This window comes from Cariama cristata, unplaced genomic scaffold, assembly GCF_000690535.1.
Source record: "Cariama cristata isolate BGI_N322 unplaced genomic scaffold, ASM69053v1 scaffold3579, whole genome shotgun sequence".
Classification (NCBI taxonomy): domain Eukaryota; kingdom Metazoa; phylum Chordata; class Aves; order Cariamiformes; family Cariamidae; genus Cariama; species Cariama cristata.
This window is the reverse complement of record NW_009635073.1, coordinates 18,356-43,009: the sequence shown is the minus strand read 5'-3', so window position 1 is coordinate 43,009 and position 24,654 is coordinate 18,356. Positions and strand designations below refer to the sequence as shown.

The 24,654-nt window shown below is 47.5% G+C and overlaps 1 protein-coding gene across 1 annotated transcript in view; it reads right to left on the bottom strand.

The window, feature by feature from the left end:
• LOC104167193 (protein scribble homolog) overlaps window positions 1–24,654 on the bottom strand; it is a gene marked incomplete at both ends in the record, with an annotated part of 59,675 nt that overhangs the window by 18,204 nt on the left and 16,817 nt on the right. The window contains 6 exons of the mRNA XM_009707379.1: window positions 2,681–2,791; window positions 3,040–3,297; window positions 9,325–9,405; window positions 9,895–10,209; window positions 12,923–13,000; window positions 13,573–13,662. Coding sequence (XP_009705681.1) covers window positions 2,681–2,791; window positions 3,040–3,297; window positions 9,325–9,405; window positions 9,895–10,209; window positions 12,923–13,000; window positions 13,573–13,662 — 933 coding nt within the window. The remainder of the gene's footprint in view (window positions 1–2,680; window positions 2,792–3,039; window positions 3,298–9,324; window positions 9,406–9,894; window positions 10,210–12,922; window positions 13,001–13,572; window positions 13,663–24,654) is intronic.

Below are 24,654 nucleotides of genomic sequence, written 5' to 3'. Positions count from 1 at the left end.
AACAAAGGGCAGGGCTGGACAGCTGCTGCTCAGAACACAAAAGATTCACTGGTGGGGTGCCTGAGGGATCGGGGCAGGACTGGCGATATTCAGCACATCCATCTGTGACCTGAAAAAGGTAGTGAACAGTGAAATCTCCAGGTCTGCAGATGATACTGTGCTGTTTTCAGTAGCCAAATACCACCTTGGTGGTGGGGAACTTCAAAAGGGGTCAAGAAAACTGGACAAAAAGACATGGCATGAGCTTCAGCACAGACAATGTGTCTATTGAAAACCACCTTAAACCACGCACACACAACCCTGAACTCAGAAACAGTAATTCAGGAAAGTTCCCAGAGACCTTGCTGCACGTTCTCTGAAATCATGGGCTCCACATGAAGAGCCAAAAAAAAGCCAACAAAATTTTGGGCATGATCAGAAAGGGTACTGAGATCAAGACAGATAGGATCACGCACATCTTCAGGACTGTTCAGTTCTCTGCTCCCAACAAGGCAGAGCAGAAGGGGACCCAGAAACTGTGCAAGGGTGATGGCAACATGCCACAGGGTAAGGTCCCCAGCACCAGCCGGATTACCCCTGGTGCTTTAGGGGAAGGATACAACTTCCAGGGTCTGGGGCTATGGTGAATGCCCGGGACCTCTCCCTGCAGCTGCTGGTGGCCTCACCAGTGGAAGGTGTCCTCTGATCAAGGTGCCGAGCTCGCAGGTGAAGGAGCTACAGGATGAGATGAGCATACTGCACAGCGTCAGTGAAAATGAACAGGACAGCAACAGGCTCTGTGCAGAAACCCTGCAGAGATGAGTCCAAACCCCATGTTGTACGGAAGAAGGGTCAGCTAGGGGCTACGCTTAAGCAAACAGCAGAGGCTCCCAAGCTGGGGAAAGGTGGGCTCTTGAGACCGCTGGCAACAGAGGGAAGAGTCCTTCTCTCTACTGACGCACATCTCGACAATAGCTATTGTGCCTTGTAGCAGATGAGATGAAGCAAACTACACAAAAGGAGGCACTGGAGCCATCCCAGAATGAACCACGTCAGCACCAACAGGAAGCGCCAGGTGAAACCTACTGGAAACCACTTCTGCAAGGGACAGAGGCACCCATCTGTCCAACAGACTTGCTGTTTCAGGAGGCTTGTTGCTTGCCAGAGGCTTGCATCCAGTATACCGTGAAAGACAGCAAAGTCAGCACTGTGCCCTTGCAACAGCGGAGGGTGTCACCAGCGAGTTGAGGGCAGTGATCATTCCCCACTAATCTGTGCTTGTGATATTCCATCAGGAGCACAAGAGGGACACCGATAAACTGGAATGAGTGCAGCGGAGGGCCAAGATGAACAGGAGTGTCGAGAATACATTGTACAAAGAGAGGTAGAGACACCTGGGGTTCTTAATTCTGGAGAATAGAAAGCTAAAGGGGATGTTGGTGTTGCTTAACACAATGGCACAGAGAAAACAGAGGCCAGGCTCTTTTCAAAGGCACACAGTGGTATAGGGAGAGAGGCAAGGGATCCAGGTTGGAACAAGGAAAATTCTGACTAGATATTAGGGAGAAAACGTTTACCATAATAAATGTTGGAAGAGGGGTCCAGAGGGGCTGCAAAAGACCTCCATCTTTGGCGATACTCAGAACTTGACTAGACAAGGCCCTCAGCAAGCTGATCTAGGCTGGCCCCGTGCTTTCAGTGAGAACAAATCACCTCTGCAGGTCCCTTCCAACTTGAATGATCCTGTGACGCCACATCTTGAGAAGGACATAGTGGGGTTAGAGAATGTCCATAGAAAGGCAACTGAAATAATAAGGGGATGGAGCAGGACCTTGCGAGGAGAAATGAAGGCCACAACTCTCGAGTTTGGAGAGAAAGCTGAGGAAGGAGAATGAGTGAGGTTTACAACACTGAAGGTGGTGAATAAGCTGAATACAGGACTTCCATTTACCAAACCGACAATACAAGAATGGAGGAGCACTCAGTGTAACCAATGGGACACTGGTTTAGAGCAGATCAACGAGTGCTTCTTCAGGCGACAGGTAATGATGTTCTGGGACTTGCAGCCATGGGTGTCAGTGGAGACAAATTCGGCACGTCCAAAGGACAAGAGACATATGGATGCAGAAAGGGCTGAGCTGAGGTGTCCTCTCTAACATCCCTAATCCAACAAGCATGGATGTGTGGGACTGCAAAGGGAATGATGTTGCAGCAAGTGGCTGGCTTGTGTGCCGTCTCTAAATAGCATCAGCTAATGCCATCACTGGAAAGAGAATGTCAGGTTGAAGGACACTGGCCTGAATGCAGAACAGCACTTCTGTTTTTCCTTGCAGTTACACAGTCATCCCACTAACACCTTCTGAGTAATGACTGGTTTTCTGAAATGCCTGCTTCTTTCCAGGACTCATTAAAAGCTGACATAAGCTCAGCAATTTCAAAAGCTAACTCTCCCCAAACAGTTCAGCGTGAATTACACGGGTTTGCAAGCTTTTACATGTCATTTAGATTTCTACAACAGCAGCAGTATGTCTCGTATAAGCTAACTCTTTACATACACACGCATCCCTCCCCCCCCTTTTTTTTTTAAAAATTAAATCTATACTGTACTTCTCAGACTTTTGCATCAAAATTCTTCATCTTAAACCCAATAATTAAACAGCCCAGGAATGTCCACTGCTAGGCTGCTCACACAGAATTCTACCTTTGAAATGAAGACACCTGGTTCATGAATCCCAAATGGATGGCTTGAATGGTCACTGCCTCCTACGATGCTGAGTCCCAGGGGACCACCTGCTTTTACAAGGTGAATTTCCTTGAGGGAACAAGAAGCAGAGTGAAAGGCAATAAGGGATATGACATAAAGACCACAAACACTGAAAAACACGGAGTCAGGGATGTTTTGCGTGAGCAAGCACAATGTAAGCACCCACAGGACAAAGGGTTCCCCATTATGTGTCAATGCCCCAGTGACACAGTGGGTCAGCCCTCATCAGACTACCAATTTTTCAAATGAAAAATACCCAAGATTACACTATCTCATATTCCAACAGACTCACTCACCTCAATGGGATATTGATCCTCCAGGCCTTTAGAGAGATGGTTCCTTTGCAGCGCAGGTGTCTCCTCCGGTGGGCTCTCCCCATGGCTGAGGGGCGGCGGTGGGGAGTGCATGCGCACTCGCGGCACGCCTGGTGAGTCTCCCTCGCTGAGCTGCTCTGCACCCTCTCTCTCTACCAGCAGCACGATGGTGGGGGAGGATGCGGTAAGCAGCGCTACTGCCTGATCATGCCTGGCTTCTGTCATGTCTACCCCATTGATCTAGAACGACCCGCAAACTCAGTGTCAGACCATCACCCGCGTACACCCTATCATTTTAAGCACTTAGCCAAGCACCTTAAGGGACCCCATTCTGCTGGACCACCGCCCCTTCTCAAAAGCCTGTTCCCCAAAGCACTTTGTAACTTACCCTACTCCTTCCTATCTGGCAAAGGGACACAGGCACCTGCTCATTCCCGCCTGACCACAATCCTCTTTCTAGACAGCTTACCAGCCCCTTCCCCACCTTCCCTGCACAGCGCCAGGCCCTAACAGCATCAATGATGCTCCAGGGGACCATGAAGCCCAGGTACAATGCTCCAGCTCCTGGAGTGCTACTAACCCAGCTATTGCTCAGGCTATGCTGTGGCTCACTCATTACCAGGAGGGTACCTGTCACTCCTTGGCTTTGCACTCCAGCTTTCCTCCTGGGCCACAACAAAAGAAGCTCAAGAGGTTGCGTTAAAGGAATAAGTCCAAAGATCTCAATATGGGAAGGTGGCAAAACAGTGACTCCCAGAAGCGATGCCACAGCACACTGATGTGCCATAGCATCAGCTGCCTTCGCACTAGTCCATTTGCCCTCACCAACCACTCTCAAAGCCCAGATACAGGCACTGGAGAGCATGATCTGATACGTGACAGGACCTGTCGCTGGCCACTGGGCTGCTGTCTGCCCATGCTGGGCAAGGTCATGGCAGTCTGGGGAAGACGTCAGTTTTAAGCCCTAAAAAGTGTACCCCAGGTATAAAAAGACTTGGAAGCACCAAGAGAGAGACTCTGCTAGTCCACAGTGACTGGCTGACACAAAAGGAAAACTAGAATTCTCTTGGACAAGAAAACATTATCCAATATGCTATGCCAAATAATTTCAAGAATACAACTACAGTCATCTTGTGATTATCCGTGAAAGATAACAATGCTTCAGACAAAGAGTACATATACTTCTTATATGTACTCTATATACTCTATAGTACTTCCTATACCACTCTACAAAGAGTACATGTACTTCCAGTACATACAAGGAACAAGCAATGTCATTCATACAAAGCATTGAAGAGAACTCATCTGAAAAACTGTGTACTATTCTCATCCTTCACACACAGAGAAAATTATCTAACTTAACAAGATGTGCAGAGAAAAGCTGCTACAACAGGTAAGGGAACAGAGAGCCTTTCCTACAAAACTGAGATTTAAAACAGCTTGCCTAGAAACTCAAGGGACCAGAAAGGATGCGATTGTTCTCCATGAATGTATGAGGGACAGAATGCTGAGAGGAGAGCTGAGCTAGAATAACACTGCCAAAAGGATGAAACTTGCCATGAAAAAGTTGAAGCTGAAGATTAAAAGGTTTCTAGTCCTTAGGTTCTGGAAAAGCTTTCCAAAATGAACAATGAGGACATGAAAATAACAGCTGTCAAGATGGAGTTCGATCAGCTTATGAAATAATAATGTGACTTTGTAACAGTCACAGCAACTGGATTTTGTAGGCCGATTGCTCACTGTCTGATTCCTAGAAATATTAGAGTTACTCCCCAGCTCCTTCCAAGGAAGCAGGTTCTGGACAAAGCTGACTGCACACAGTCTGGCAAGGCTTTGTCCCGAACCTCCATGAACACCACCACCCCCCTCACCCGACCTGCCCCGTCCCATCCACAGGCAAGCGTGGGGAGCAGATAGGCAGGACAGCTCTATGCCACGCTGGATACAAACAGGGAGCTCTCAGCCCCACAGCATCTCCTCCGCTCAGCGGCCTGTCCCCAAAGGGACACCTCCAGCACCAGCCACGGAGGACCAACAGAAGGACGGGCAGGTACGCCAGCCTGCACAGGCGTGCAGGAACAGAGGGACGTAAAGGTAGCTGGGGAAGGGATGCTGAGCCTCAGAGACAGGGCAACAAGCAGGAAAGGTAAGAAATGAAACACACAGGTGCACAAACCTTAATGAAATGCAGATAACAGAGACAAGAGTCAAGACGCTCACGGATGGATCGTTAAAGGAATCACTCAAAGGGTAACGTTAAAGAAGTGCCACCAAAAACTTGGTAATCAACACGCAGAAGCAATCCGGATTATCACAGGTAATCAGAACAGCTCTCAGAGGAAAGAGCAAACTCGCTACACGAATTTTTAAGGGGGACTGTGGGAATGTGCAAAACTTATTATGGGATGGTTGGCAGAAGGATCACAGGTAGGAAAGGGGAGTGGCCAAGAAGGGGAGGGGAGGAACAAGCATGGGAAAATGGAGCAGGTGGAGGATAAAAGAGGCTGATGACGTGCAAGCAGGCCGCTGGTCAGCATGCTTCTCTGGCCAAGCCCTGTGCCTCATCAACTAGGTCTGCTCTATCGTTTTATCAAACACTGTTTGTATTTTCTGTGTGAGTTTGCTCTCTATTCTGGGCATGTGTGCAAGATCTACTAGTAAAATTCATGTTGGACTAGCCAGCAAGTAGGAATCCAAAACGTGGAAAGACCCAACAGCTGGCCCAGAAACTGGATAAAAGGTTCAGGATCTGACCAAAGAGCCTTGAAGAACTTGATGCTTGGGCCAGAGACTGAAGAGACCTGCCAACATGAACGTTCATGCGAATTGAGTGAGGTAGTATATGTGCACGTTTCAGTACCTCATTAGGCAGAGGGCAGGAACAGGGTTGAGTCGTCTGTGTTGTTCACGCCCTATGAGGACTGTTTGTGTTTGTGTGTGTGTCCGTAAAGGTACCGCCTGCCTTCTTGTCTGTGTAAATCTGTGACCAGCCATGTCTGCAGTGTGCTTCATCTTTGGAATCTGCACTTAACCTTCCTGACTGCTGGACGTGGGAACAGGGAAAAATGGCAGCCTTATGTCCAGTGGACTGGGAAGGGAGGATCCCCTTGGGTCCTCCCATCCACCAGATACACCAATTTTTAACAAAGACGACACGCAGAAGAGACTTGGCCCTTAGGCTCTTGCCACCAGATCAAATCAAGGCCCAACATACCCCACAGACAGACCTACTGTAGCAGCATACACTCTGGACTTCACACATTCCCCTCTGTTATTTTTCTGCCACTGACAAGAAGATAAGAATGGTCAGATCAAAAGTATACAGTGGTACTTCCCTCGACTAGTGAACAGGGATACAGGAACCCCCTCAGTCAGCAGTATATCATATATAACAGCCCTTGACGGCATTTTACTCATTAACTTCTTCATTACCGGACATCATGATGCCTTCCCAGCTTTTGGACAGCTGGCTTTCAATGGCCTTTATTGCCATGTCTCTGCTTAGCAAGAGAACAAGGCCAATCAGTGCACTTCAGCTATCTAAGTGCTCAGAGGAAAGGAAAGACTGTCATCTGTCCTTTCCCAGCTTCACGCATTTTTCCGTGTGCCAGGGAGTTCTGTTATTCTGGCAAATTTCTTAGTCATCAGACTGCTCTCATTAGGACTCCCATGTGTCGCCTGGTGCTACTACTGTCCTCAAACTCCCCCAGAATCAGTTTTCTTCAGTCTACTCCCAGTCCTGTCACACAAAACTAGCTGCCCTTAGCCACTGCTCCCAATCCCGCACCCTCCCTGCCAGATTCCCATCCCATGATTCAAACCCCAACACTACCCCCTTGCAGCTCCCTGTCCCACGTCTTCCACTACCAAAATGACTCTCAAGACGCCTGTGCTGACTCTCAAGACACACTAGAATGTGGGGAAAGCTGGAGAGTTAGTAGTCAATCACTGGCGAGTTTTGTGGGGTGTTAACTTTGAAGAGAGATCGAGGCTGGGCTCTTCAATCCATGTACTCAAAGCTCCCTTAAGAAAGAAAAAGGAGCTATCCCAGTCCTTCCCCTGCAGAGAAGTCCAGGACAATTTAGAGCACAGGGGAAGAGTATGAAGCTGTGCTGTATTTCTTTTCCTAAGAAAACAAAAATTCTTTGGCAAAGTGAGAGCTGAGGCATGACTAGGAGACTATGGCTTTGGAAATGGGCCTCTGCCTGCTGGACCTATGAAACCACCTGTATCCTACCGAGGGCCCTCCCGCTTTTCCCACGCAGATACAGGGGAACACATAGAACCTGCACTGCACATCCCAGGAATCATCACACCCTGAAAAGCTTTCCAGTAAAAATGGACAACCACCATTTCAAAAGAGTTGCGGTAAACAGGGAATTTACGTAATGCTATGCAGGCACTGCTTTGAAGCGAACAGACACTCTCTCGACGTCCAGTATTGCTGGGCCAGGGCAGCCCCACAGCTCTAACCAGATTTTGCCAGAGATGGAGCGAAACTCACACAGCTGCTCATGCATCTCTTACAGCAAGCAGATATTTTCAAGGACAAATATCACCGAGAAGATACAAGAGGCCTCAGGATGTAACACTACCACTACATGGATATCATACTTAGCAGGGAACCCAACGAGCAGGCAAGGCAGAACGGCAAGTGCTGCCAGGAGGCACGGCTGCTGGAGGAGCGACAGTCAGACACTTGCTGGAAGGCACAGAAGTTATGTGAATAGTCTAGACTAGGTAAGCGTTCTTCTGGAAGATAATGATTTGTTCCTGCTTTCGTTATAACCGAGCACAAGATTTGAGCTGCAGCTGATGCTCAGCACCAAACCTTTTATGACTACACACACTTCAGCATAGGTAACATCCCTGAGAGCAGAGGACCGTGCTCTCAAAGCAGGGACATACTTCCTACCTTGCAGTAACATGGCACTCATCATTGCAGCGGGGTGTGTCAGAGGACTAATGACAGCAAGGCCTTCATCCACACGAAAATCTAACAAAGGCCCTGAGTTCTGTAAGCCCTGAGCCCACACATTGCAGTCTGAAGACACTGCAAGCTATTACTAGGGAATTAGATCTGCTTTTCCTGTGAAGCTGCCCACTGATATAAATAGAACTGCTAACAGGGGGTGGAGGCAGGTTTGACTTTTGACTCTATTCCGAGATCTGGTGTTTCCTTCTTGCCACAGGTAGAGCAAATCAACACCACATGATAGGCTGTGTGCCTGCAATTACACCTCTCAGTCATGCCTCTGTAGCAGTGGAGCCATCAAAAGATGAGCAAAACCAAAATAATTTAGGCTAGCTGACAACAATCACGGTCAGGGCTTGGTTACTGGGAGGAGGGGGGAGCACTAGCAAGGAGGGAGAGATGCTGTACCAGTTCAAGTCTCCTGCCAAGATACGAATGTCAGACCCGGCCCAGAGCTCCACTAAAACGTGGTGCCAGAGGAAATACAACACAGCCCCCAGCCTAGGGATAGAGCAGACAGAAGCCAGCACTGACAAGGCTGTATCAGTGTTTACTCACGCCAGCTCTGTGGTAACACGTGCTCTTACCACAACAGCTGGATCAGAAACCCACCACCAGCACCAGGATGCAGGAGCTTTCACTCGGAGGCAGCATGCGAGGTTGGGAAGAGGGTCAGGAGACTCAGCAGACTCTCCCCGCAGGAGGGGGAGCAAGTGACACATTAGGCAGAGAGACTCGAGGTTAGAGGCAGCAGTGAGATCCATACCACCGGCACAAACAGCAAGGGAAACTGGGGCCAGAGTTCCAAATGAAAGCAGGGGGAAGCACTGCGGGACACCCTGCCCAGCTCCACACCACCCTCAGGCAGCCTCCCTCCGCTTCAGCCTATGCTGAACCCCTGTCACCTTGCTCTCCACAGGGAGCCGGTCAGCAAAGGGCTTCCCTCCCCACACGCCACGCTGCGGCAGAGCCCTCCGAGGCTGTGCCACAAGGCTCTGGAGGGACACCAGGCTAGGGCAGTGCCGTCGTATCGTCTCTCCAGTACAGCCCAGATTGCCACATGATGTTCCTGCAGGGAAGCGCTCACATGCAGTGCTTGGGGAAAAGGGAGGCTTTAACTGCACCCACCGCCAGTCACAGGCAGGGGTAGAATCACCAAGATTAAACGCTCTCCCAGAAGGCTCAGGAGCTGAAAAAAGGACCCCCAAAATCCAGCTTCGATGACAGAAACCCTGCCCCTGTATGAGGATGGGCAGGGAGCTGAGTCAGACCCCTTCTCCACACACACTCACCGAGATGACCCGATCCCCTACGTGCAGGATCCCGTCCCGATGGGCTGCACCACCTTCTGCAATCCGTGAGATAAAGATCCCCTGCAACACAGTCAGAAGGGTCAGAGCAGCCTGTGCTTCCCCTCACCAGGGCCTGGCTTTCCAGAATCGTTCTTGGACACCAGGCAGGTCTCAGCCCTTTCCCCTTTGCAGACCCCTCCCCTGCCCTGGCACTTCCCATTTGTTCCTCACTCCACACAAACCCCCTTCTGCTTCTAGAGCCACCTGCAAAACCTCCAGCTGCAGCAAAGCCTTCATGTGGCCGAGAGCCCAGAATGTATGTCAAGAGGAGAGGAGCAAGATTAAATGTCACTGGCAGGGATTGTGAGCCCCAGCCCCACCTCCTTCTCAACTTCTCTCCTTCCCCGACCTAAGAGTAGATTCTGGCTCTCAGAGCCCTCCTGGCCCACCACCCCAGGGCCATGCTGCACTGCGGCGTGCCCACGGCTGAGGAAGACCCCACGCTGCTCCCACAAGTAGTGCTGAGACTCAGGGATCGAGCATCTTCCTTCCTAGGGAATCATTACTGACCGTGTCACCAGCCCGGTAGGGCGTGGAGCCTTTGCCACCAGCAATGCTGAAGCCCAGGCCCTTCTCGTTGCGCATGAGGCAGGTGGAATATCTCTCTGTGGGAGGTGCCCCCTCGGGTCGCTCTGGGAAGCGGAGACCACCTCGCCTCTCACGAGGGCTATAGTCATCCTCAGGGCGCAGTGGTGTGACAGTGATGGCATTCTCTGGCTCCACCATCCGCTCCCGCAGAACCGTCATGGAGACGGAGCTTCCTGATCCACGCAGAGCTTCCACGGCCACGTGGTGCTCAGCACAGTGCAGGGACACGCCGTTCACCTGGGGACAGACAGAGCCAGGCACAACCCTTACCTCCGTGGGGAGCTCTTCCAACACCCGCACAGACAGCTCCAGCCTTAGCGACTGCTGCCCAACAGAAGCACAGCTCATCCTTGTAGAGCATGGGAATCCTGGCTTGTATCAGAAATGGTGTGGCCAGCAGGACCAGGGCGGTGATCGTCCCCCTGTACTCGGTACTGGCGAGGCCACACGTCGAGTCCTGAGTCCATTTCTGGGCCCCACACTTTAAGAAAGGCCGCGAGGTGCTGGAGCGAGTCCAGAGAAGGGCAATGAAGGTGGTGAAGGGTCTGGAGCACAAGTCTGATGGGGAGCGGCTGAGGGAGCTGGGGGGGTTTGGTCTGGAGAAGAGGAGGCTGAGGGGACACCTGATCACTCTCTACAACCACCTGAAAGGAGGGGGTAGCAAATTTGGGGTCGACCACTTCTCCTAGGCAACTAGTGACAGGACAAGAGGGCATAGTCTGAAACTGCGCCAGGGGAAGTTCAGGCTAGACATGAGGAGGCATTTCTTCACAGAAAGGCATTGGAATGGGCTGCCCAGGGAGGTGGTGGAGTCCCCACCCCTGGAGGGGTTTAAGAAAAGCCTGGACATGGCACTTAGTGCCATGGTCTAGTTGACACGGTGGTGTTAGGGCAAAGGTTGGACTCGATGATCCCAGAGGTCTCTTCCAACCAAATCGATTCCGAGCTGGGTCGACGCTTTGTTCCCACAGGGGTACCCAGACCTCACTGGCTGCCCACAAGGGAGTTTCCCTATGCTCGCACAGCGCAGGAGGCTCCCACAACACGTGCTGCCTCTCCCAGGCCAGGGCAGCCCCTGCCAAACACAGTAAAGGACCTTTGCAGAGGAATTCTCCCACCACAGGGAGCTCCAACTTCCCTATCACTTGTATCATCCCTGCAGGCAACAAACTTCCAGACAGATAACCACTCATCCAGAACTATCTCCCCTAACAAATCTCAGTACAACTCAGGTTGACACAACTTCTTGTTCACCTTCAAGAAGGACATCTACCTCCTCATACCCCAAAACACCCGTTTCCTTCCCTTCCACACAAAATTAGTAGAGTATTTACAGGGAGGACACCAGGTTCTGCAGCTCAGAGGGAAGCAACCTGATTCCCTCCACTCTGGCTTCCCTGATTTCAGAAAGAAAGTCCTACCACATCAGAAGACTGAGGAAATGCAAAGTGGGGGCCCATGAAGCTGAAGAATCTTCTTTTTGTAGCAGTCACCTCATTTCATATTAACACATGCTTACAGGAAAGGTTGTCTGGCTCTCAGCCTGAAAACTAGATCCTTAAATCTATTTGATGGCATTCATGGCATTTAGGGTTTCTTCCCATCATGGCCTTCATTACTGAGCAACGCTCCGTATCCCTAGTCGAGGTGTAAAGAGGTATTCCTTACGATTCATAGCCAATGCGAACAGAACCCAAGTCTGACGTGCCTCAGCCACGTCTTACTCGTGGACATAACAGAGTCTTTTAGAAGGAATACGACAAATCTCTGAGTTATGCTGGGAGGGTACATCCACTTTTCCAGAAGGCATAGCTGAATGGGCATCAAGGGAAGTGAACAAGAAGTGAAAAAAACACAGCCGCCTTCTAAAGCTGTAACTGAAGAGGGATCTATGTTACATGAAGTAGTAGGGTGCCATGAATTTAACTGTTGGGAAAGGGAAAAATCAGATATCTCTCAAAATCTTCAGGATCTGACTCCCTTTTGGAAGTCATTTTGCAGCAAAATGCAGTACAATGCATGCAGCACAAGGATGCCTGGTGACACTTAAGGCCTTAAAACGTACAAGAGACCAGGCTAGATGAAGTGCATATTCCTTTTTGGAATTAAACTTCACGGAATTATCAAGACAATCCTATGATAGCTGCAGAAGTGAACAGGTAACTTCTGAAACTCCAGAATCAAGTTTTTCTCACAAAGCAATATAAAAACTTCTAATTACAAAACGATATAGCACTTTATTTGACTTCTACCATGGTCAATGCCAGGTACATGGTGAGAAAGACTGGAACATCTACTCAGGCAAATGCCCAGGCCTCCACTGCTAATACGGAGGCTGCGGTGGGTAGGAATGCATGAGGTACCTGGAGACACCACACCGGATCTCACCAACACAGGTCAGTGCCCGAGGTACAGACTACTTACTGCTCTGATCTCTGTCCAGCCCTGTAGTGACCTCTATTCCCTCCATAATGCAATCAATTCTTCCTCAAGTGCATCTCAATCCTGTATGATTAATCACGTTTTCAAATAATTTGAAGACAGGCAAGTATGGCATGTGGCTGGCTCCCTGGTTAAGAAGTTCTCTTACAAGATCCGCTTTTGCCCCACACAGGAAAGCAGCTGTGGGGGCCAGCTGGTCAGCCCGCTGGGGATGTGGGCGCACACTGCTGAGTATTTCCTCCCACCTGGGTTACACAACACTTCAGAGTCAGGGGAGAGCGAATGCAGGAGCAATTTCTGTCCTTATAAAGCAGCAAAGGATAAAGAGTAACGTTAATTAAACAACTAACTCTTTGAGCCAGGGGAATTTTGTTCTGCTCTTGCATAGCTCCTGATGCTTAATGTGGCCTACAAACTAGCGCAATGCAAATAAATACCAAACCATCCTTCTCCCGCTGCTCTCAAGTCACTAGAAGCATCTACTTCTTCACAGTAGCTATGTTCTTACCTCCAGAAGCTTGTCCCCAACACGAACCCCTGCACGAGCTGCAGGACCCTCTTCTGACACACGGGAAATAAAGATGCCCTGGAAACAAAACTACTTGTTAGAAGAGGTGGAGCCCATTCCTCAACCCTCTAAAAGCATAGAGAGACACGTCGCCCCGTTCAACTTAAGGGGAAGGGTAAATCCCTCGTCAATCCCATACCCTGGACGTGGGGACAGGACAGCCACATCACCCTATTCAGGAGTCAGTACAAAGGGGAAAGAAATCCCATTGCAGGGTTACCCCGCAGGTGACAAAGAGGCAGAGGGAATGACACAAATAATTTTCCAGTGGGATGAGAACATGACACAGCTGGTGCCACCACATGTGTGGAAGACAGCCCCATGCTCTTTGCCTCGTGAGGACACAGATGGGAAAGAAACAGCCATTCCCATCACTGCTCTCTGCGGTCAGCAGCAGGAAGGGACAACCAGCTGTGCTCCAGAGGCAAGAGCCAGCCTCCTGCTTTGGGGTGGGCCCAGGGCTGCTCCCATCTTGCTCCAAAAGCCCATCCCAGCCACAAAGCCGACACATACAGACACCCGACCTCCAGTTACAGAGAACTAGTCCCTGAAAGTGGGTGCTTCAACAACTATACAGTGCAGGGTCTTACCTCATCGTCACCCTTATAGGGGGTGGAGCCCTTGCCCCCTGCGATGCTGATGCCCAGCCCCCCCGTCTGCCGCACGATAGTCAGTGTCAACTGGAAGCAGAATGGACACAGGTTACAGGTCAGTGCAGACCGGGAGAATGCCCAAAACATCTTGAAGAGCAAGGGATGACTACTTAAAGAATAAGCACAAGAGTATAAACTTTATCTGCATGCATCTGCTCACATATTTGTGTAAGTTGTGGTACCCAGGCCTCAAAGGCACCAAAGTCACAATACATTTAAACAAACAAATCCTTTTCCACAGTCGAGTCCTGAACCGTACCTCAAGACCAAGAGTCAGTTTGCCTGCAATGAACACATCGTAACGAGATGTCCACCACAAAGTAAACTGAGCCGCAGTGGGATGGGACTGGAGAAAGAAACAGGGGCGGTGTTCACATTACAGCCCAGCTCTACCACATGGCTTCCTTTGGGGTGTAACTCCATACAACTACTGGGAGATTAAGGGTCACCCCAATGGAGCGTGCAGTAACAAGAACGGCACCTCTTCCAGAACAGCCTGGACAGATACTTGGTTTTGCTCTGTTGACGTAAATCAATGCGTGATTCCAGAAAAGCCACCTGCTCCTTCCTCTTCTCCCCTCTGCACAGGCAGGCTCGGGACAGTACCTGTGCAAACCAGAAGTCTTCTCCTTCCTATCTCCCACCTCTACACACCAAATTATGCACACTTCCAATAGCAAAACTTTTGGTGAAACTTGAACTGAAATTGCTTATATTCAGGACACCAGCATAAACTGTTCACGTTGCCCCAGTCATGAGAAGGAAGGCAGGGAGCATGTAGTAGGATACAGGGAAAAGAGTGGGATAGACAGGACTCTCTCAGGGATCTGTCAGGGCCAAGGACCAAGGAGCTGGTGAGGTAAGTGACAGAAATGCACATAGGCTCCTGGAGAGAACCAAATTTACTGTCCTCCAGATGTCACTTCCCTGGAAACCAAGTCCAGAACAGAGAGCGGCTGCTGCAGAGGTGTCTAGCTTCAACGTCAGGTCCGCTTGGCCCAGGCTGGGCCTCAGCGTGGGCAGCAAAAGGAGCAGGAGACTTGCTTTCCTTAACCCCTCCCTTCAAATCCTTCTTCACTTTCTACAATGACAGAAGCAACAGCCTGTGGGCCTTCACATTCTGCTAAGTTTGAAGCAAAAACAAAAGCCAAAAAACACCGCAGGAAACGCAGAATTAAAATGAGGTTCCTTGCCATTTCCTTTGGTCAGCTTAGCAGAAAGCTGCTGGGATCTTCACAAGGGAATCCCTGATTCTAGATGGACCATAAGTACATCGTCCGCGGTGCAAGACCTAGAGACTGAGTAAAATCCAAGTATTGAAAGACAAGGATTTTTCAGGCGAGACAGAAGAATGCTGTAGTCATGAGACAGTATGTCATGTCATTGACAGCGCGCTTTAAAACCAGTTATAGATTAGACTAATGCTTCTTGCGTGAAGAAGCCTATGAGGATCTAACTACAAATACCACTTTTTTTCTTCCAGTGTCACTGGATTTTAGCAATGCTCTAAAGATTTATATCTATATTCAACACGAAAACCTCTAAAGACGATGGAAAATTAGGTCTCCAGTCAAGGGCTAGAGAGTATTCTAATAACAGAATCCAGGTATTTCCAAGTAAGATAGTTGATGGTTTTGCTCAGTGCCTGAATCAACAGGACAGGATTGCTATTTTTGACCATGATCGAGGAATATACAGTGTCACTGGTTACAGAAGGTGACTTTCAGTGCACAGGAAGTTGATTGTGTAAACTAACTGAAAGATAAACAACAAAACGCACGCATTTCACAAATCCACAGAAACCAGACTGAAAATACACAGAAATTTGCCAGAAAAGTCAACTGGACTGAGGGTTAAGAACCTTATGTCTATCAACATAAAATGAAAAAGCAAAACACCAAGAAGGAAGCAGACCTAATTAAACTAAAGACACTACTAGAACAGCAGTAAATGGGCTCGAATTGGACATAAATATATCTAGGCTGGAAAGAAGATTTCAAACTCCCAAAGCAAATAATTTATCCTATAAAAACAGTGGGGTAAGAAACTGAACTGGTGAATGTTTGTTTGAAGTCTACGAAAAGAATAATTGACATGAATATGAACCTGAGAAAGAAGGCACTGGATCCAGTAGCCTATAATGGCCTTTCAGTTTTATATTCAATATTTCACATTACAGCCCAGGCATTGCTTTTTGCACTAAACCAAGAAGTTATTTCTTCCCCAAAATGCATCTGTCCTAAGGCTGCTACAGAGTTGCCCTGAGTTCCATGATGTCTCGACTGACGCTCTGGAAATGCAGCCAAGAGCTGCCCTAACCGCAGGGACAGCCCAGCTTCCACCCGCTCTTGCCAGTGACTTTCCTGAGTATTTTTCTCATCTTGAATTCTTTCCCCTAGAATCAGGGATCCACATGCCACCCAGCACCAGCTCATCTCAGACGTAACAACTAATCTGTGATACTCCTCACCTAGAGACACGCTGCTCAACTGATTCTGGCTCCCTCCTTCGCAGAAAGGGCAAACCTTCATTAAATGGGCAACATATCCAGAGTTTCCTCCTAGTTCCTCCCAGACAGACAAGCATCCATGCCCTCCATAGAAAAGTGCCACTGAGGAAGGAGAAAAGTGGGAAAATTGAAACAGCTGCCCCTTCAGCCTAGAGTTGTCATCTCCCTGAACTCCCACTGGAGACTACGGGGAAACCCATTTACCAGCCATGGCACCAAAGCACAAGCCAAGGAAGCAGTTAATCCCCCACCCCTCTCCCCTATCACCCCCAGTCCCACCTGTGTTACTGCCTGTATGTCTCGGAGGAACACACTCAAACAAGGACCGACCCCATCTCAACCTATTTTTCATGCATTTTTAATAAAGCTATCTTTTAACAGATTCACTTGATCTCGTGAATTTTCCAACTTGTAGCGAGTAAACGTATACCACCCTGGAGAAACTAGAAATGTTGCACACACGGACAGGGTTACTTTCCAGTAGCAGCCAGGGATATCTGAGTATTGCCCAACAGTCCTGAGACAGTACTCAGCGCTGCGCCTTCCAACTGCCAGCCAAGGACTTTTGCAACTTGCTCTTGGCAGGGACACAGCAGAGGCAGCAAACCAGACATGCACAGGCTTTGACAGCCAAAGCCAGGAGCTGCTGCACTTCAGAACCTGCTGAAAGACCAAGTTGTTCCTCCAGACATACCCAAGGGAGAGGGGGTTTAAGGGCTTTATTTCCAGAAGGTAGCAAGTTTCTGCATGCACAGGCATCTTTTTATAACTTACTATACTTCTGGAGGCATATAAGTGCCTAATCCCTGCATTTGCATCACTCGAAACTTTAAATGAGACCGGATTGTCAACAACGACACAGAAGATGCAAACATGCGATAAATGCTTCTGGTTTGTATTTGGACAGAAGCATGATAATGTACACGCATCACGGTGATGAATCACACGTCACTCCAACGGCAGCTAAAGAATCCATTCAATATCATCAATAAGGAATAACCATTTTAAAAGTCAAAAGGACTGGACAACTTGTACCTGAGGGTCCTAACAACTGACCGAGATCTCTGATATGCTTATAGAGCATTTATAAAATTCTGGAATGGTGATAGCCTGACACAGCATTCACATTGTGCTGTTAGACTAAGAGATTACACAGGATGATGCCTGTAACTGTCAGTTCATCATCCTAGCACCAATTCCAGAAAAGTAACTGAAGAACATGCATGCCTCTTACCAGGCACACAGAAACAGCACTCATGCCGAACAGCTGGATTTTATGAAAATTAGGTGTCTCAAAAAACAAACACACCTCTATTTCGCTCTTTGACAAGACTCCAGACTTGGCTGATAAAGTAATACTAAAGATTTAATAAGCAGACTTTTGTAAAACATGAAACTTGTTATCAGAAGATATTCTTACTGACATCATATGATGCTGGGTTTTGGTATACGTTATACAAGCTAAGAACTAGCAGAGCTCAAGTACCAGTCTTCAGTGAAGAACCAAGAAGTGGGGTTCTGCTGAGCACTGCATCAGGCCTGGTCTCATTCCAAATCACTGACAGTAAAAACGTTAATAGTTCCATATGAGGGGAGGTTAGGAGCCTCCAAATACAGGAGGGGGAGGGATAGACATCTTTTTATCTTTTCACGCCATTAATATCTTCATAGGAAATGATTATTCCATGTTTGTAACAACAAAGGAATTAGGGATACCCAATGAAATCTCAGCAGCAGTCTTTAAAAAAAGCTTTTTAACACAAAGCACAAGTAAATTACATAATTTAGTACCACTAAATACTGTGGAACTAAAACGTATAAAAGGGATTGAAGAGATCAGACAACGTCATAGACAGCAGCTCCACTGTGTCTAGCACAATGGTATGAGCAGTCCAGAAATCCTAAACTACAGATTGCAAGGACCTGGGAAAATACCAGCAAAAGGATCACCATGTCTCGCTAATATCTGGGCTTCCTAATCCTCAAAGCAAGCCCCTCACACCCACCATTAGAGATGTCTTTACACAGACATCCCATTTAACAGTGTCCTTTTTCCAGGGACACCTCAACAAAAGAGAGGGAACTTGGGTACCACATAAATGTAAGAGACACACAGGAGTTCAGGAGCCAGAGGCACTGACTCACCAGGAAAGATTAGAAGAGCTAAATCTGTCTGCCTTCAGTAAGCAACGGCTCGTGAGGACAAGGGGATAGGCTGAAAATATCGGTGACCAAATGGAAGGTGGGAGATTACCGCATGAGCTGTTGAGAACTAAATTAAAAATGAACAACAGAAAAAGGAACACGAAAGAAAGATCCTGCCCTGGCAGAGGAACAGCCTGCTGGGTACGAGCTGAGGATTTTCTGGCTCTGATGTTATTCCTCCGTTCAGACGGCTCTACAGTTACCAAGAGAATGGACACTGGCAAGGCAGAGATAGTAGGGTACAGATCAGAGGAGTAAAGTGCTTTACTGCCTTCTTACTAAACACTCTCCACCCAGTTTAGTACTAACCAGAGGAGTGCCAAGTAAGAGATGTCTGCAAGCCCCAGTGACAGACAGCAGCACTAAGAGGAGACCGGACAGGCGACCTGCAATGCTAAATGCTCTGGTGTACTCCTGCAGATCCCCTTCCCCAAAGGGCTTCCAAGACGGTGAACAACATTTCAGTTAAGTGAGGATTAAGAAAGGATGCATTTTTAAAAATACAAAATATGATGACTTTTGAACCATAAAGGAAAAAACCTAGGTTCATACAGATATAATTAATCTTGGCATGAATATATACAGATATGAATATGTAGCTATCATACAGATATGAATCATACATCATGATATACATATGAATATTCATATATATGTGTGTGTCTATATAGAGATCTGATTTCATCTTAATAGAAGAGAAAATGTTTACAGTCAGAACAATCATTCACTGAAACAAACTCCCCAGGGAGGCAGTGGAGCCCCCATCAGTGGAGGTTTTCAAGGTGCGATCAGTCAGGGTGCTAGACAATCTCATCTAGGCTCCTCTTCCCCACAAAATGTTGGGCCTTTCGAGCTTCCTTCCAACCTGGGCTGTTTTACGATTCTATGATTAGTTCTTTCATTAATGAATTCCAGAAATAGGGATTTAAGCAGCTAGTACACCCTCCTCATCATGATGGGCACCCGTTTGCCACAGGCATGGAAACGCCAAGGCAACAGGACAGAGTCCCTCTGGAAATGAAAACATTCAACTTCTTAGATAAAGAGAAACAAAATGAGTATTTGACAAAGCTACCGAGCCTTGAACCATTCCCAGAAGTTAAAATAGGACAAAAAACTTAGACATGGAAGTCCTGCAGATTCAGTACGAATGAGTGACACTGAAACACATTATATTTCTTCCTCTCTTCAGCAGTAAAGAATTTTTATTCTATTCTTATTGATTCTTTTTATGTGGTAAAGTCATTGGTATAGTCATTCATTTTACATCATTCTGACTACAAAATTTCACTGAAAAACTCCTCTCAGCCCAATAATTTCTTACTTTTCTAAAAGTCCGTTTTAGCCCACCATTTAATATACAATTAAAAAGACTGAAAGGACTGGAGAATTTACAGCTCTTTTCTAAAATCTGTTTCAACTCTTTGCTGCTAAGGGCAGACAGCACAGTAGGAGAGCGTTTGTCCAAGGTGATAGTGAGATGAATGGAAAATTCTGGCACTAAACCTGGCATCATTCATTTCAAAACTTTCAAGCAGAGACAACTTCAAGTACGCAGTCTAGAGGACAAAACTCACTGAGGATCTTGATGTTAAATGCAGGAAGAAAAGCTATATAGCTAAAGAGAATTCCATGAACAGAAAGTAACACATTTGAAGTGGAAGTAAAACTATGGAATTTAGTGAACTGAAGTCTGAATACACTCTGTCACGTTGTCCAGTCAACAAACCTGAATTCAAGTAGAAGAGGTGAATGAAAAGGCAGTGACAAAGACAGGGAATGGAAATCTATCTTACAAGAGAACACTAGAAGAATTCAGTTTCTTTAATCTAGCAAAATGAAGGCTAGAAGGAGTTGTGACTGATGTCCATAAAAATACACCAAGGATAAGCAGACAAAGGGTCAGACAGCAGGAAAGAGATTTTTTTAAAGACAAAATAGAATGAAAACAATGAATTAACAAATGCAAGTTCAGCTTGAATGTAAGTTTTCTAATCATTCAAGAAGCAGAAATCTGGAGAAGCTTTTGGTTTCTCCCAGTAGGAGGAATCTGAGTGTGTGCACACATACCAAGTAACAGCAGGAAACAAACCTATACTTAATAAAAAGTCTGACCAACTTATGAAATAGAATATAGTATCTGGGTGCTAGTGGTGGGAGGAGACTTCACTTCAGCATTTCTTCCAAATAATCTGTTATCTTCATTGTAAATTTAGCTTGTTGCTCCTGAATTGAGCATTGTGCTTTTTTGGCAAAAGCGTATCTTCCAGAAATGGCAATCTATCCCAATCTTGCCTCGTTTCAGTTCCTGGATCCAAGCTGGTGATTGTCTTCCCGCACAAAGTCTCAAAACTATTCTAGGAGTTATCTTTCTCCTCTATTGACACAGTCAGAAAACACTACCGAGCTTGCAAATAGCAACCAGTTTTTAAAGGCATGCAAATGCTGAAGCCCCATTAATTTCTACAGGGGTTATTTTAATGCCTACGTTGTTTGTATAATCCTCATCCTAAGTAGCAAGACCCATCATGTTATACATGTTGCATTTTCCTGTTCCAAAAGCAAAAAATCAGATTTGCAGTGGAGTGTTTTGTTTAAACATGGTATCTTCTGTTAAAAACGCTCCTCTCTTGCTTTCTGTTCTTCCTACTTGAGAAAGCAAACCACATGAAAGCAAAACACCGCGCTCTTAAGAGCAGGAAAAGGAAATTCTGCAGATAGTTCTGCATTTGTGTAAGAAATTATTCCACAGTTTGCTACTTGGTCCTTAAGAAAGCTCCAGATCAGATAAAATTTGCAGTTGACACATAGTGATATATTATGACAAATAAGCAGCAATCACACAAGTAACCTCTGTCACCTTGTAGGTGAATCGTATTCAAACTGTGCCTTAATAGATGTGAATGCCAAGTTGTACATCTACGAGAAGAGATTACAATCGCCACCTCCAAACCGCTGGAGGGTCACAGCATAAGAAAGTGTACTACAGGCCCTTCAGCCCAGCAGGAAAAAAAAAGGTCATAAAAATATTCCTGCGGCAATAAATTAAAACTCAGACAAACTGAAACAGAAAAGATGCGTATTTTTCCGTGCTCAATGGGAACTTTAGTAATTTAAAAAAATCAAGCAAGAGAAAGCAGAGTGTTGTATCTTTTCATAACTTCGAAAGCACTCCGCTTGGTCAGAAAGTACAGTCTGTTCAACCCAGCTGAGCAGATACAGGTGACATGATTTTTCTGGCGTTATACAGGAGAGGTGTATTAATCTTTTCAGGGTTTCAAATTGACAGGTCACACTGCGGGAAAATCAGATTTGCTACAGAAGAATTCTAAGCCCGACAATGTCCTGATGCATATGCAGCCTCACGCAGTAAACCATAAAAACAGACGACGGCGCCGAGGTCCAAGTGTAAAGGCAGCACGGCAGCAGCGTCGCTGGGATGAACACGACAGCTCGTGACAGCGGGGCATCCCGACGCCACCCACTCGGTGGGCCAACCTTTGCGAAGCTGAACCGCCCTGACACTGGATGCTTCAGGAGTAAGCTGTGCTGTCGCTGTTTGTGCCTTGCAAACAGTAACCGTGGTGCCAAGCACGAGGCCTGCATTCAAACACAAACGGTAATATTTCTGAGCAATTTCCACGGGCCAAGACTCCTTTAAGGAGAAGACTCCAGAGCTTCTGACTCCACAGCGACAGGATACGACATCTGAGCAGAAGCAGCTGACAGGATCTTTTCCACCCTCCAGCAGGCCCATCAAGGCACTCTGAACATCTAAGATCACCCTAGCTTCTTCCTAGGGATGGAAATCAGCAACATATCCTTTCTAGATAGCCTTGTGCAGCTGGGAGAAAGCCTCAAAGGAGAAGCAAAAACCTCTAAAGCTCCTCAGTTTGCACAGGTTTGGCCAGTGCAGAGCCCTTCGTGACTCCTACATTTTCAGGTGCTCTACAGAAGGATGACATGAGCCGTTACTGCAGACAAAGAATCATCTTAAAACAGAATGTGGGACCCTTTTCCCCACTATTATCTTCAACCTGCACAGCAGCTCTTCCTGAACTATTTCTTCAAAAATTATCTAAAAATAGATTTCAGATGCAACCTTGTGCCTTCAAACAGCAGCTCAATTCACTTCTTTCATCCTCCGAAAGCCTCCCTACAATCCAGATACAGCCATTTCTTCAGTGCAGATGGAGACCGAGACAAAATATTGGGAACAGAGTCAGCAGTGGAATCCAGATACCCGCTACCAGATATCACACGCTTTAATAAAATTATTTCTTTCACTGTAGTAGAGTCCCTTTGGCACTAACAACTAAAGAAGCTCTGGAAGTACCAGCTGCATGCACAGCACCAGGCTCCCTACACCCTGATGCTGGGGTGCTGACAGAAGTTAGGCAGATGTCTCCAGCTCTACTCCAGCAAGGTTAGTCTTCGGCTCAGGGTTATGGTTTAGGCTCAAAGAACACACAATCAGTAGTTCCTTCTCTTTAAGAGCTGTATAAAATTATACAAGGAACGCGATAGCAGCATTATGAACTTAAAACTGTTCTGCTCAAGGGGCACCAGGCTCCCCCCTCTGCAATGCTCAGTTTCATCAGCCCGTCGGTGGTTTAGCTGTAACAGGCTCTTCTCAAGGACATCAGATCACTCCCGGAAACAGCAGGCAGATGCAATTTCTGGGATCGGTCACTTCCCAAGCTAATTCAATACTCAGATGCCAAGTGGTCTTTAATGCCCTGCACATTTTTCCTGTTGTCCTCCACCTATTCACTGACAGGCATGTGTTTTTGGCAGCCAACGTGCTAGGAAGGAGGACAAGGCACCCCTTTCAGCATGAGCGAGGCGTCCCAACCACGCAGTGCCCGAGTTCAGCTCTCACAGCACTCTTGGCCGAAATCCCACAGTTTGCTTTCACTGATGTTTCTGGAGCCTGAATCTTCCACGTGAGCTGCAGTTCTGGTAGGTGCCCAGCATGACTGCACTAAAATGACAAGAGTATTGCTGACTGGAGAGGTCAGCAACCATCCACCGTGCTGAGCACTCCCCCAGAGCTGTAGGACAAATCAACTGCTTCCCAAAGCTGGTCTGCTCTGGGGTGATTTCAGCTACCACCACCCGTCTGGTGGATCTCTAGTATGCTTGTCCTCGGCGGCTGTGCTACCACCTTGCTCTTTACAGCGAGGGAACAGATCTGCACAAAGGAGACTGCACTGCAGGGACACCAGAGCAAACCAGCTACCCTCTCCGGCCACCACAGAGAAGTTCTAGGCGCTTCCATCAGACGCAGGTGGAGCACAGACAGGAGCCAAGGAAGAGGCAGGCAGACTGTTTCCTGACACAAGACCGAGGTTTCCTGGGCCACTGCATCCTGAGGAGCAAGAAAGCTCTGCAAATGGAACAAGACACCTTACAGCTGGAAAGAAGGACCCAGAGCAGTGATTTCCCAAATGAGGGATCAGGAAGCACCTGGCTAATACACAGTTTTGCCTCTGAGTGACAGCACAGCTATGCAAAAGAGAAACGCAAGAAATATTCGTATGTTTTTCAGTGATCTAGAGCTAAGATGGACAAATTTCCAGGACACGCTAATAGGACCACATCTGAGCGACAACCAGGCCAGCATTCATGTAATACATGGGTCTGGTACCGTCGTACTGACCTAAGAGAAGGAACCCTCAAGGAGGCCGTCAGTACTGACAACAGCTTCTGCCTCTTGCCACTGGCAGTAGCACTCTGCTTCCAACAGTTCCCTGGAAACACTGCCTGCAGAAAGCCCACTGATCCAAAGGATCAGGCAAGCCTACGGAAAACTTGGAAATAAATTCAGGAAGTTAATCACAGTTAGAGGATGAGCTAAGGTAGCAAGCCACAAGACTTTAAACTTTGGCACAGAACACCACACATGTGCCAGGGGCTTTATGGACCCTCAATGGCCCCTTTCTGACACCCCCAAGCGCTGCATGTGAAGACCTGAGGCAATTCTATAGGAGGGGGCCTGCATGGGATGCACAAATCATTAGCTCCAGTCCACCTTTCTCATGCAATGGCACACCGTCCCAAGTTAGATCCTCCTCCCTCTCCCAAAGGGTCACGCTCAGCAATTCCAGAGACCTCTGCTCCTTCAGGGTTACACACCGCTCCCAGAAGTATGCATTTCTTTTCTTCCACGTTCTCTTTTCCTGAGTGCACAGCAAGTAGGAACTGAACTTTCCACCTCAGTCCCCTTTGGTTTTTTTTACATTTCTTCCATCTCACTCCTGATCTGCAGCAGCCATTCTCACCTCAGGTATGGAAAAGTAGGG